The 12,731-nt window shown below is 37.2% G+C and overlaps 1 protein-coding gene across 9 annotated transcripts in view; it reads left to right on the top strand.

Moving 5' to 3' along the window:
- Rgl1 (ral guanine nucleotide dissociation stimulator like 1) overlaps positions 1–12,731 on the top strand; it is a 255,408-nt gene that overhangs the window by 169,815 nt on the left and 72,862 nt on the right. For all 9 annotated transcript variants that reach the window (XM_063239711.1, XM_063239709.1, XM_063239708.1 and 6 more), the window contains one exon: positions 10,650–10,858. In XM_063239711.1, the coding sequence (XP_063095781.1) occupies positions 10,650–10,858 (209 nt within the window). The remainder of the gene's footprint in view (positions 1–10,649; positions 10,859–12,731) is intronic.

Raw genomic sequence — 12,731 nt, 5'->3', positions numbered from 1 at the left:
GTGGTTATGAAGTTTGATCATCTGATCTGTAATGAATTCTCAATAAATACTTCTAAGCTTTCTTTTTAAAAATCTTCATTTAGGGCATGTGTATGATTTTCTTAGAATTAATATATAGATTTTATGAAGAGGAAAGCCTAATAAGAAAAAAAGCTTTACTTCAATGTATCTTAAAGAGAGATGTACTCAAGAGAGCTGAGTTGTTCTGCACAGCTTCCTCTACAATTGATCACCTGATATATGTTTAACAGAAACATCTTTGCTTCATCAGTAGCCTATTCTAGCAAGCCTGTGATCTAGGAATACTCTTTGTGCCAACATAGTGCCAAGAAACAGAGTCCTGGCTGGAAACCCTATGGCCCAGAGCTTTGTACAAACCATAGAAATGTATTTTACATTCGGATTTTTTAAGATCATACAGGCTTTAAAGATTTAGTTTTGGGTGGAGCAAGGAACAAGCCAGACAATGTCATTACTTGAATTCTGAAATCCAAGGAAAAAAGATTTTATTAGAATCTTGATAATAAGGCTTTGATTTTTATGTTTGATCATTATGATAACACGTGATGATAATAGTGAGAAATATTTACCCTAATTAAAACTAATCCCATAGAAAAATGAGGAGTATACAGAATTCTTAATGTAGTGTTCAGAATAAGAGTCAAACTAAGGACTTTGAGTTTGGAAACTTCAGGCAATTGCTCCCCCCACCCTCCTTACTTCCTGAGGCCTAGGCTTGGAAAAGGAGCCTTTACAAATCTCACAAGGAGATAAAAACCCATGGAGTTGTCTATGGGATTTATGGCTCATAGAGAAAATTTTGGGCCCTGGGGAAGGCTTTCCATTCATAGCTAGCTTCATTCACAAAGAACATTAGGTCACACAGAAGCTCACTCCCAGCCCCCCAACCCCTGCCCATCTGTGTACACGGAGACTGATTACGGTACACAAAAACATAATGGATACCAAAAGTCAAGGCACCCGTTAACCTGTAACCTGTGACTTCAGCATATGCAGACCTTGGACATTGGAGGCTCTGAACGAGAAAGAAAGGAGAGAGCTATGAATTTTTGACATGATTTCGGGTACTAAACTGTGTGTGACAATTGTTGATGTTATTTGGCAAATGCAGTAATGACTATTTCAGTTCAAACTCTATCCTTCCATGCTACCCTAAAACCTTGAATTTCTCAAAAATAGCATCTGATTTCTTTCCTTTGTAAGGTAAATGACCAAGACATTAAAACTTTAAGTATTTGCCCTCGCCATGCTAAATTGGCCTCAGAAATGTAAGTGGAAGCTGCATAGGGTGGCTGGTGCCTGTAGTTTTAGCTGCTCAGTGAGTTGAGGCAGGAGGATCACTTAAGTGTACAAGTTTGAGGCCAACCAGCCTAAAGAGACTCTTATTAAAAAAAAAAAAAAAGAGAGATTGAACCCAGATTCATTCATAGCACTTTTAACATTCAGTTTTGTAAATGTGAACTTATTCTACTTTAAAAATACAGTCTTCACTTACTAAAGTTCACGTAATTTTTGAATTTGTTTCTTGGAAAACTTTGGAATCCTTAAAGGGTGACTGGAACATCAGAAATAAGGATTTGTGTTAGAGAAGACAAAAGTCTGTTAGGGATTTATGTTGAACCGGGTCACCAGGAGTAACACTGTTTTTCAGGAGGTGGTATAAACAACTTCCTGCTTCCTCTAGGAGGGTTCCTGGAATGTGGGGTGATCTAGGAAACCCTGCTGAGACAGGATGGTGAGTGGGATGGGATTTCTGTGTGATAAAACATTGGCTATTGTTTGTTATTAAAACTCCCTTATAGCGTTTTCCGGAGGATGAAGGACACTCATCATAGAAACCTGGCCATGTAGCTTCCTTCTAGTAAGTGTCTTCAAAAAAGATCCATCTCCTGAGGATTGTGTAGTCTTTTTTAAGAGCACATTCATTTGTCTTCTTCCTTCAGATTTCTTTTATCATAGTTCAGAGGCATGACTTTGCTCTTTCTATAGCATTTGGTAATTTCCATGTGGTTGAATCCAAACCACTGACACGATATGATTGAATGAAGAGTTGGGAAGGAGAACTTACAGGTGGCTGTTGCAGGCTGAGTCCCAGATACTGGTGCCTGGGCCTCGTTTGCATAATTAGATGGAAGCTGCAGAAGTTGGCATTTATGTGACATGAAAAACAATGTTTGAATTTAAAAAGTTGTTACAGTAAAAGACACATTGCCATTAATGTTCCTCAAAATGCTTCACCTCGTTTGAGCACACTTACCCCATCATTCTTGCCACTTTTTGAAGCAGATCTGCAAGTTCTCTTTCCTACAGTTGCAGGCTCCATGTCTTGAATCAGTTCCGAACACTGATCTCTTAGAGTAGTTCTGACTTTGGCGAAGAGCTGTAAACCCCTTGGTGCCAGACCCAGTGAATGTGGTAGATGAGAACACCCCGTAATATTTTTGTAAGTCTGCCTCTCTGTTGTATGGTAGTTGTCAGCAGCATTCACCATATTTTTTGTTACACCTCAGAAAGATACTAAAGAGGATTTCGAACTGTTTCATAAAGTGGCAAGGATGGTGGCATAAATGTGTTCAAAGCAAGTGAGGGGGAGTATTTTGAGGGGAAACATGACTGTATGTCTTTTGGTTTAATGATTTTTTAAAAAATATTCAGCATGTATTTTGGTCACACCTTGTTTATGACTATGGCAGTGAAGGTTTGTAGTTTCTATGTCCAGAAATGCCATCGCAGCTCAGGGGATGTGTGAATTTGCCACATCTACAGGTACCTACTCTAGTGCTTGCCTTCTCCGTTCTCCAAACCCTCTTAGTTTTGGTATCCATGCTGCTGCTATCCTCAGCCTCTGCTCCGGCCTGCTGTTTCACGTACTCTTCCTGGAAGAGTGACTGTTCTGATTGATGCAATTGCTTTAGCTTCCCATTTTAGACCATTATCCTGGCTTTCAGATTTTATGTGCACATTGGACTGTATCACTGCTCTCAAGTACTACATTTCTAAAATAGAATTCAATACCTCTGGCCCAAAGAAATCTGCCTCTTCTCACCTTGCTTGCATATGGGTAACATCATTAGGTGTCCAGCCAACCCACACTAGAAGTCACATAAGGATGCTGGATTTGTTTCTTACCTTCGCATTTTACTTCTGGGTCCAATAAATCACCAACTCTTGACAATTTTCTTTCTGATTGTTTTTAGGTAACCAGTCTCTCTGAGCAGCCCCTCTCTCGCCCTATGTTTATGTCAGCAGTTAGGACCCTTACAGTCGCTCACATGGTGTTATCAATAACTCTGCTCCTGGTCTCCCAGCTTTAAAGCTCTCTCTATGGAATCTGTCCTTCCAACCTGTTTTTCTGACCATGTGTAAAACCTCACCTTGGTTTCCCATTTCCTAGAGAACGCAGTCTCAATTCCTCAGTATGCAGTAAGTCCTCCATGGTGAGCTAGGCTCCTACTGGCTCTCTAGCCAACCCATCATTCCTGCTATGTGACTCCTGCCACACACACACACACACACACACACACACACACACACACACACACACACCGCTTCATACTTATTTCTTTTTAATGACTTTGTTTATGCTGGGCTCCCTGCCTGCTGTACCCTTGCCAGCATTGTTAACTCCCATTCATAACTTGAAGCCCAGTTTGGGTACCACCTACTCAGGAAGCCTTTTCTGACATCTCGACCGTGCTGTGTCCCTCTTAGTGCTTCTGTGATGTTCTACCTCTCGCTCTATCATTTTACTACATTGTATTGCATCTGGGGCTCTGAAAACCATACCCCAGAGTACAGCACTTTGCATGCTGAGCAAGTTGGAAAGGGACTCACAGGAAAGAGCTTTCTGATCTTTTCCTACCTTTCTTGTTTCTGTTCCTTTTTATTCCCCAGAACAGGCCATAGAAACAACTCCTCTCTCTTAAAGCCAAGCTTAAAGACTAGAAATAGTCTTCTAAAATTTCCCTTCCTTTCTGTGTAAGAACTGGCCATAAATAAATTCTCTGACCTACACTGCTTGATAGATCATTAGACTTTCATTCCAGAAGAGGTCCTGCTGTATAATCGGGAGGAAGGGATGATAAACAGAGAAACTAGGAAACATCTGAACAGATTGGTCTTGCCGAGCTTTACCTCAGTCCATTACTTAAATCATTCACATTTTTTTGCAATTACATTTTTACATAGCTGTCCTTTCTTGATTGAACCTAAACATGAAAATAGACATTGTCTTTGTTTCTGAAGACACCTATGTCATCTAAATCATTGATTAAATGCATTTAAAAATTTTTTTTTCTCTTGTAGTTGTAGGAATGTCAGCTGTGACATTAATGTTGGGTAAGAAAAGATACTTTTCTACCTCTGTTCTAATAGTTTCTTTGTATCTGTTTCCTCTGTTAGGTTGAACAACCTAGGTGTCAAAATTTCATGCGGTGTGTCTGTGTTTTTAGTACCTTCAACAGTGTCTGCTCCATAGTACTGTTCAGTTAATGTGTGGCTGAATAAGTAGCTAAAAAGTGAAAAAGACAGTTAGTCTCAACTAGCATAGGGTTGCCAGACTTCAATCAGAATTACCGCACATTTGAGCTGTCTTATCCTGGATGTACACCCAAAGGAAATGAAATGATTGCATCAAAGAGACACACACCAGGAGCTGGGGATTTAGCTCAGCGGCATAAGCACCTTCCTTGCAAGTGTGCGGTCGTGAGTTCGATCCCTGGTACCGATAAAAACGAAAAAGACAAAAAAAAAAAAAAAAAAAAAAAAAAGAGACACACCTGCACTTCCCTATTTATTGCAGCATTATTCACAATAGCCAAGATATGGAAGCAACCAAAATGGTACTTGATAAATGCATGGATACTAAATGTGGTATGTATACACACAACAGAATATTATTCAGCCTCAAAGAGTGAAATCCTTTCATTTGTGGCAACATGGTGGAAGTGGAGGACATTATGTTAAGTGAAATAAGCCAGGTATAGAAAAACAAGTACCACAAGTTTTTACTGGTTGGCAGAAGTTAAAGTTGGTCACATAGAAGTACAGAGGGCAGTGAGATTACTAAAGCCTAGGAAGGATTAGGGGAAAAGGATAGTAAGAAGGTATATAACGGGCAACAAAACATAGTTGTGGGGGAGTATGCACTTCAAAATAACTAGTGAAGAACTTGTAGGTTTCCAGTGTACCAGATGATAATATTTAATGGACACAAATGCTAATTTCATTGATTTGTGTCTTACAAAGTATATACACGTAGAGTCATAATACTGATATAAGAGTCTGCCAAAAAATGTGTACACACTTCAGGAAAAGAAAAAACTTGTATAAATATTTTAACACCAAATTTATTGAGACATCATGAGATTAGTACAAATTATCTTTGGCCTGTACAATTACAAATTTGCTCAAAGTAGTGGCTATTAGCTTCCAAACATTTATTAGTACAGCAAACTGCTGCTTGGGTAACCTTGGTCATTAAGATTGATCCCCATGCATTTTCAATTTCTCTCTAACGGCTGGTGTTCTCTGTGACATAAACATCCCCTAGGATCCCCTGTTACAGGGTAACACCATCTGTTGAAACAGCATCACAGTATTTTTCTTTTCTGACGTGTGTATACATTTTTGATGATCTCTGTATCTGAGACATATGTGCATATGAGTGGCACACACTTATATTTGTAATTTGAGTAACAAAAGAATTTTTGGAAATTGTGAGTGGGTTTCAGATACTTTATGTGACGTACCAAAAATATTACTGAATTATTATTTGTCTGAAATTAAAATCTCACTTTGCATCCTTTATCTGTAATCCTAACCTAGCAAAAGAGTGAGTTCATGTGCAAAGTAGATGTTCAAACAGTGCACATGCTCATATTGAGCTTATATCAAAGATGCTAGAGTTTTTATATATTTCACCTTATACTCTGAATGTCTACTGTATAAATACCTCAGTGCTCAGGTGCCTTACCGTAATTCTCTACTGTTTGTCACTGTGCACATGATTTCTACTGAGAGAATGGATTTTTTCTTTGCCTGTTGTTATGGCTTGAGTTTTGGTGTACTTCCCACAGCCTCATATGATAATAGGTGGAGCTTTTTTGGAGGTTGCTGAATTTGGAGTATGTGATGCTGGAATTCATTCATGGTGCAGTGCTAGGGTCACGGGCACTAGGATTAAGGGTGTGAGTACTACCCACCCTAAGTACCCTGGGTGAAATAAAAGGGGCCAATAGGCACTGCTAAGATCTCTTGTTGCTTATGCTACCTCGTGGACACTGTGGACTGTTTTTCTCTGTGACACCCCTCTGCCATGTGCCACCCTGCCTTGGAGCTAGCCAACTATGGACTGAAATTTCTACAAACTGTGCGTTAAATAAACCCTTTCCCCGTTAACTGTGAGTGTTTCGGTATTTTGTCTCAGCAGTGAGAGAAAAGTAGCTAAGATACTTGATAAGGAAATTTAATGTATACATGCAGTTAACATGGGGGGATGAGTAGAGCTTATCTGGGAGTTGGCTTGTGCTGTTGTGAGCTTATCTGTGAATTGGCTCATACTATGCTGATCTGTTGTTGCAGGACAGTAGTTATAGAATATTTGAAAACAGTATAAAATTGGCTGTTGGGGGCCAGGATTTAGCTCAGCAGCATAGGTGCCTGCTTCGCAAGTGCACAGTTGTGAGTTCAATCCCTGGTACCAAAAAAACAAAAACCCCCCAAAAAACCAAATTCACTGTGGTGTTTTGGGATGTAGGGAAGGGAAACAATGCGAACCTTGTTAAGCTCTATAAAATTTTGGAAAGGAGTTTTCTTAAGGATTTATTGACTGTAATAGTGCTCACCATTTACTTCACTGCTCAAGCCGTGATGCCTGAGAATTGATACTGTGAAGACGAAGCATGGTTTGGAGAAAGACTCCATGCTGTCGCCTTGATGATAAAGTTGTTGATTTAGCTCATTCCCTTTTAAAGTATCAGATGACTGAAGTATTATTTTTATTGAAGAATTTTTTTTCTAACTTAGAAACACCCAAGTTGTGAATAATTAATGTTTTAGAAGGTAAAAGTGTATTTCTTCATGACTGGAAACATAATTGAAATGTGGCATATTTCATCTCTCACACTCTGTTCTCCTTTCCTAGTCAGGCCAAACTGGTTAAGTATGGAAATTCTACAGCTAGGGTACTTGGGCAGAATTGTAGATACTTATTTCACAGAAGTTAGACATTGTCTTTTGGAAAAAGCTGAGATTTAATGGCAGAAAGATTGACCCAAAAAATCAGTCAAGAAACATTTTTGTGGCCTTGGTACCAGGATCTTGTCAGCAAAGTGATGGTCTCTGATTAAATCCAGATTGAGCTGTTTCCTGTTAGCGTGCTAACCCACAGGGCAAGCTCAGTTCTCCTTGTCTGACTTTCTAAGTCTGAGTTATTAAACACTTGTCTGCCAAGGGTTCTGCCCCTTTTTCTTTCAAGCTTCAATTCAGTGTTAAGATAATGCAAAGAAAAACAGGTCCTGAATTCTCTTAAAAGGATTACAGATCTATTGAATCTTTTTCTGCAGCAATGAGATTTTAACATTTTAGCTTCCCCAGTCTGGCCATATGGCATAGAGTATTAGGGTGTGTGTGTGTGTGTGTGTGTGTGTGGGCGTTTGTGTTTTGCTTCTGTACAATTTTATTTTAAAATAATTGAAGTAATGAGTAGGTAATAGATATTATTTCATAAAAATTCTGGTAAATTATAACTCATTTGGAAAATCCTGTTCTTCTCCCTGTGATAGCAAGGGCACATTAGGGGATTTAGCAAATCTATAGAGAATGATATTAAGGAAATGGTCTGATACCTTAACATGCATCGCTAATTTCTGTGAGAATGATTTTAGGTAACAGAACAATTCTATATTTTGCTTTATGACATCGTCGTTGATGCTTATTTATTGTACTTGGAAAATTATTTTTTGAAATCTAAATATTAACTGTTTCAGTCATTTTATAAGGTCAAACACAATTCTTCCAGATATACAGATGCAAATACTGAGGAACAAATATTGTTAAAAGGAACTAAGGGGAATCAGGAATGCAAAGTGGTATTTTTTTCTTCAGAGCAAAAGGCAGGCTGAAAGGAAGAGACTGCCTTAATGAGAAACATAATTCCATTCCCAAGGGAGAACCGCGGCTTCCTGCCAAATCTGCTTTCTGGCAGGAAAAGGGACCCACTTCATCAGGTCCTTTGACAGGATTTTTCTCTGTGTTTGAATTTTTGACCACATCAATACTCAGTGAAAAAATTAGTTCTTTTAAGTAGTTATTACTTTCAATAAGAAAGATTGAGTTTTAAAGTGGAATATTCATTTTAAGTACATTAAGAATCATCAGATTACAGAATTGCTTGGTAAGAGAGCCCTGACGTTAACACAAATCAAGGAAGCTTGATTTAGAGTTAGAGCTTGAATGTCCCTAACAATTGAAAACCCACTCCTTTTGCTGTTAACACTTGACATTTAAGCATATTTTTAACTGTTACTTTTTAATATATTATGCATACAGATAATTGTTTTGGCCAGGTCTTTTGAAGTGCAGAATGAAAACCAAAACATCCCTACATTTGAGTATTGTATTAAGAAAGAGATCAAAGAAATATAGATGTTTTTAGATAACAATTAACATGTTTTATAGTCTCTTGATTTTCCTTTTTCTTTTTTTTTAAGTGCAAAATGGTAAATATGAAATGGGGCTCAAATGCATTATAGTAATGTTTTACAATGTAAATCCATTCCAAAGTTCTGCACAGATGCTCAAAGAATAAAGAGATCCATTTGGAGATGCCATGTTCCATGTCCCTTGGAGTTTAAGAGCACATGTTAGCATATTATTCTGTAGTAGAGAAATATCTTTTACTTTATTCAACTCTGTAGTCTCCATACTTGACCTCAAGACCTACATTTGTCTTGGAAATAGTATTTTATAGCACATAATTAAAGCAGTATTGCACCAAGTAATTAAAAATGTAGAGTAGTCAGGTTTTGAAGCCGTATATATTTTTCACTTATTGTTTCTGCTTTAAGTTAATTAAAGCTTGTGGGAAACAGATGGATTCCACTTACTTATTCTAAAACTAGTATAGAGTAATAGAGGATGAAACCATGTTGCTAGGCCTTAATCTGACTCAGTGGTCCTACAAGGCCTAAAGAAACACTTGGTATTGCATATGAACCTGGTCCCTTTTCTCAGAAAACTTAAAAATTAAATGCAATAAAGCCATTCACTATACAAGCTGGTATCTTATTATTAATTTCTGTTAACAGTTAGACAAAATGATGTTAAGCGGTTAATTCAACCCCTTTCTCAAAGCAGTTCTACCTTTTTGATCTTTCCAAAAGCAATTCCTTGGTTAATTTCCCTCCAGTTGTTTCATGCCTTCCAGTTTAGGTGAAGAAAAAGCAAACACTTCTTGGGAAGCACAATCGCTATCGTTAGGGATTCATTTTTCTTTTATTGTCCCTCTTTAATTTTTACATGTCTGATAACTATTTAGGAAAATCTGCAGTAAAACAATTCAGTTTATGATTCAGATAACTTTCAGTTGTTCACATAACTTAGAATAATTATTTATTTTAGAAAAAGATTCATTTCAGAATTCCTCTTGGAAGGGCAGTTTTACTAGTGCCTGTGAAAGACAAGGCATTAAACTTGAAAATTGTTTTTCTATATACTTTATTAGGTGGATTCATGGTAGAACATAAAGCACAGTACATTTTTCTTCACTTTAATTCTCTTCCCTCATACTTGGTCTTTAAGCTTTCAGATTTTATCACCAATCAATTTTTATGTATTATGTTTATGCCTCCCAATGTACAGTCATCTCTACCATTCTTACGCTTTTATTCCCAAGTAATAACTACTTCTTATGTGTAGACATTTTCTCTTGTGTACTTCCAGTTTCCAGAAGGTAAAGCTTGTGCACCTGCGCACCCTTTCTAGTACTCTCCAAAGATGAACCCAGTTTTGCTCGGTACAGCCTTATTTCAGCCAGTGCTACAGATTACTGATGCTGTTGAATCAGAATGTGTACTGCTTCCCGTGGGCTGAAGAATCTGAGCTCATGGTTGGATTTTCCATAGCTTTCCATGGAGAATGTACTCCCACAGTCAGCTGATTCACACAAAGCCTAACAATTTTTAACAGTCACCTTTGTAAAACCAGTATGAGTTGATTCTGGCACACTGCTGTTGGAGCTGTCTTTAAAAAGGAATTTGAAAACTTATCTCGGAATAATATAAAGGAAAAATTGATAACCTTTGCAAAACTCAATTCTGGGGTAATAGGAAACGTCTCTGATAAAATATGCCAGCTTTGTTCTTGACATGAGAATACATAGAAGCCACTGTGACCGCTGTGAAGTAATACTTGGTCCTTTGGGAGAGGAGAGGGGAACGCGTGTTCTGCACCACTATTGCCACCCACCTGCGGCATATTCTCAGAGGAGAGAGCATAGTCTTATATGACTTGCAGGGAAATTAAATAGAAAAGGTAAACGACAGGCTGTGACTTTAACTATTTCAATGTTTTCAGTTTTACTTGAAAGAGTAATTTTTCTTAACAGTAATCATTAATTTATTATACAGGTTGAAGGGGACCAGCTGCCTCCAGGACATACAGTCAGTCAGTATGAGACCTGTAAGATCAGGACAATAAAAGCTGGCACCTTGGAGAAACTTGTTGAGAACTTGCTCACAGCTTTTGGGGACAATGACTTTACCTATATCAGCATCTTCCTGTCAACCTACAGAGGCTTTGCTTCCACTAAAGAAGTGCTGGGACTGCTGCTGGACAGGTGAGGATCTGAGAGGGCTGAGGGCTTCTCGGAATGCAAGGCTGAGTGCAGAGCGATGTGAGCCTCTGAGGCCCCTGTGGTAGGTGTGCTCAGAGGGAGTGGATAAAAGGGTTAACTGGAAGAACAAATGGCATTGAAGACTTTTCAGAAGCCATTTGTGTGCTGTGTTCCTGTGGAACAAAACCTCATTAAAAACTAGGGCTAAGGATATAACACAGTGGTAGACTGCTTGCCTAGCATGTGCAAAGTCCTGGGTTCAAATCCTAGTGCTACAAAATACACATATGTTTGTGTATATAAGTTAAGAGTAGACATAATATATCCAGATTCAACTATTTGTACATTTCAGTACTATTTGCCACCCTGTTTTTCTAATTTTATAGAAATTAGTATTTATACTTTTATATGAATTCAGTGATCAGTGAATTTGTTATGAGAAAGAAATGTGCTAATATGTATGATGTATGGAGCTCAGTCTTAGACCCACAGGAGCAGCTAGCTATTAAATGGCAGCTGTGGTAATGATGATAAGAGCTTTTAACAATCACCACGTCCCAGGTGCTTTATGGAGATGTGCGAAGTTATCCTCAATCCATGCTGTTAAAGCTCGTATACACAAGAGCAGTTCATGTGGATAATCTTTTATATTTTCCACTTTACTTTGGTCTTGTTTATAGTTAAACTTGGCCTTTAAAAAAAACCACTAAATTGCAGTCGTGAGTTCGATCCCTGGTACCGGTAAAAACGAAAAAGACAAAAAAAAAAAAAAAAACCCACTAAATTAATTTGATATTGGGAGGAAAAACCTGTCAATCAAATAGTTGTTTTTGAATTGTGAGAATTCTCATTCAGATTGTTATATTATGGAGTTTTCTGCATAAGGAAAGAAATGAGATAGGGTGTTTTGATGAGCTTGTTGAATATTGATTTTCGTACCTAGATTTTTTGAATTATTAAATAATTGAATTATTAAATAATCTGTATTCATGTTGAAAATGTTAAGAATTGCTTTAGGAAGAGTATAAAAAGCTTTCATGTATTGTTACATTTTCCCCTGAGTAACATTTATTAGATTATAAAATACAATAATGTATATTGCATAAGTATGCTATTGAAGTCTATAAGTAGTTGAATCTAGATTTATTATATCTACTCTTAACTCATACACACACATACACATAGTACATATATAGTAGTAGAAAAAAAGAAAACTAAACAGACTATAATCTAACGAGGCACAAAATGCAAATTAACAATTGAAAAATACAAGTGTTCATATGTATGATGAAAAATTCAAATAATTCGGAAAATTACAAATAAAAAACCAAAGATTTCCTTCTAAGTTCCCTAGTCCTAGCTCCTCTTATAATACCAATAAACCATTTAGGGACGCTGTTCTTTCCAAATTTTTTTGGGCATAATATGTATGTGTATGTGTTTATAAATGCACTTCATATTATATATATATATCATATATATGATATTTGTTTGTATGTTTACCATATGCTACATATTAGTGTATTTGAGATAAATCAAATGTGAAATATTTATTTTGTACTTATCCATGCATCTAGTAGGTGTTTTTTCTTCTTGAATGAATTAACTTATGTAAAAGGCTAAGAACAGTGGCTAGCATATCAAAAGCTCATGACATGTGACTCGTTGTTTCAGACCAGTCACATATGGAATGACCTACATAATCTTTCTAATGGCTTTGTAGTATGTACTGAATGAATGGATTATTTTATTGAGGGATATTTAAGCTCTTTCCAGTTTTGTAATTTGTGTTTTTGAATTTTACAAACAATGCTAGCGGGAGCATCTTTAAATATATATTTTCTGAATCTTTGTTTGAGAATTCTATAGGGTAATT

Source organism: Cavia porcellus, unplaced genomic scaffold, assembly GCF_034190915.1.
Source record: "Cavia porcellus strain 051 isolate PalLab524CR breed Dunkin Hartley unplaced genomic scaffold, mCavPor4.1 scaffold_29, whole genome shotgun sequence".
Classification (NCBI taxonomy): Eukaryota; Metazoa; Chordata; class Mammalia; order Rodentia; family Caviidae; genus Cavia; species Cavia porcellus.
Note: the sequence above shows the minus strand (reverse complement) of the source record. Positions and strands in the feature narration are given on the sequence as shown.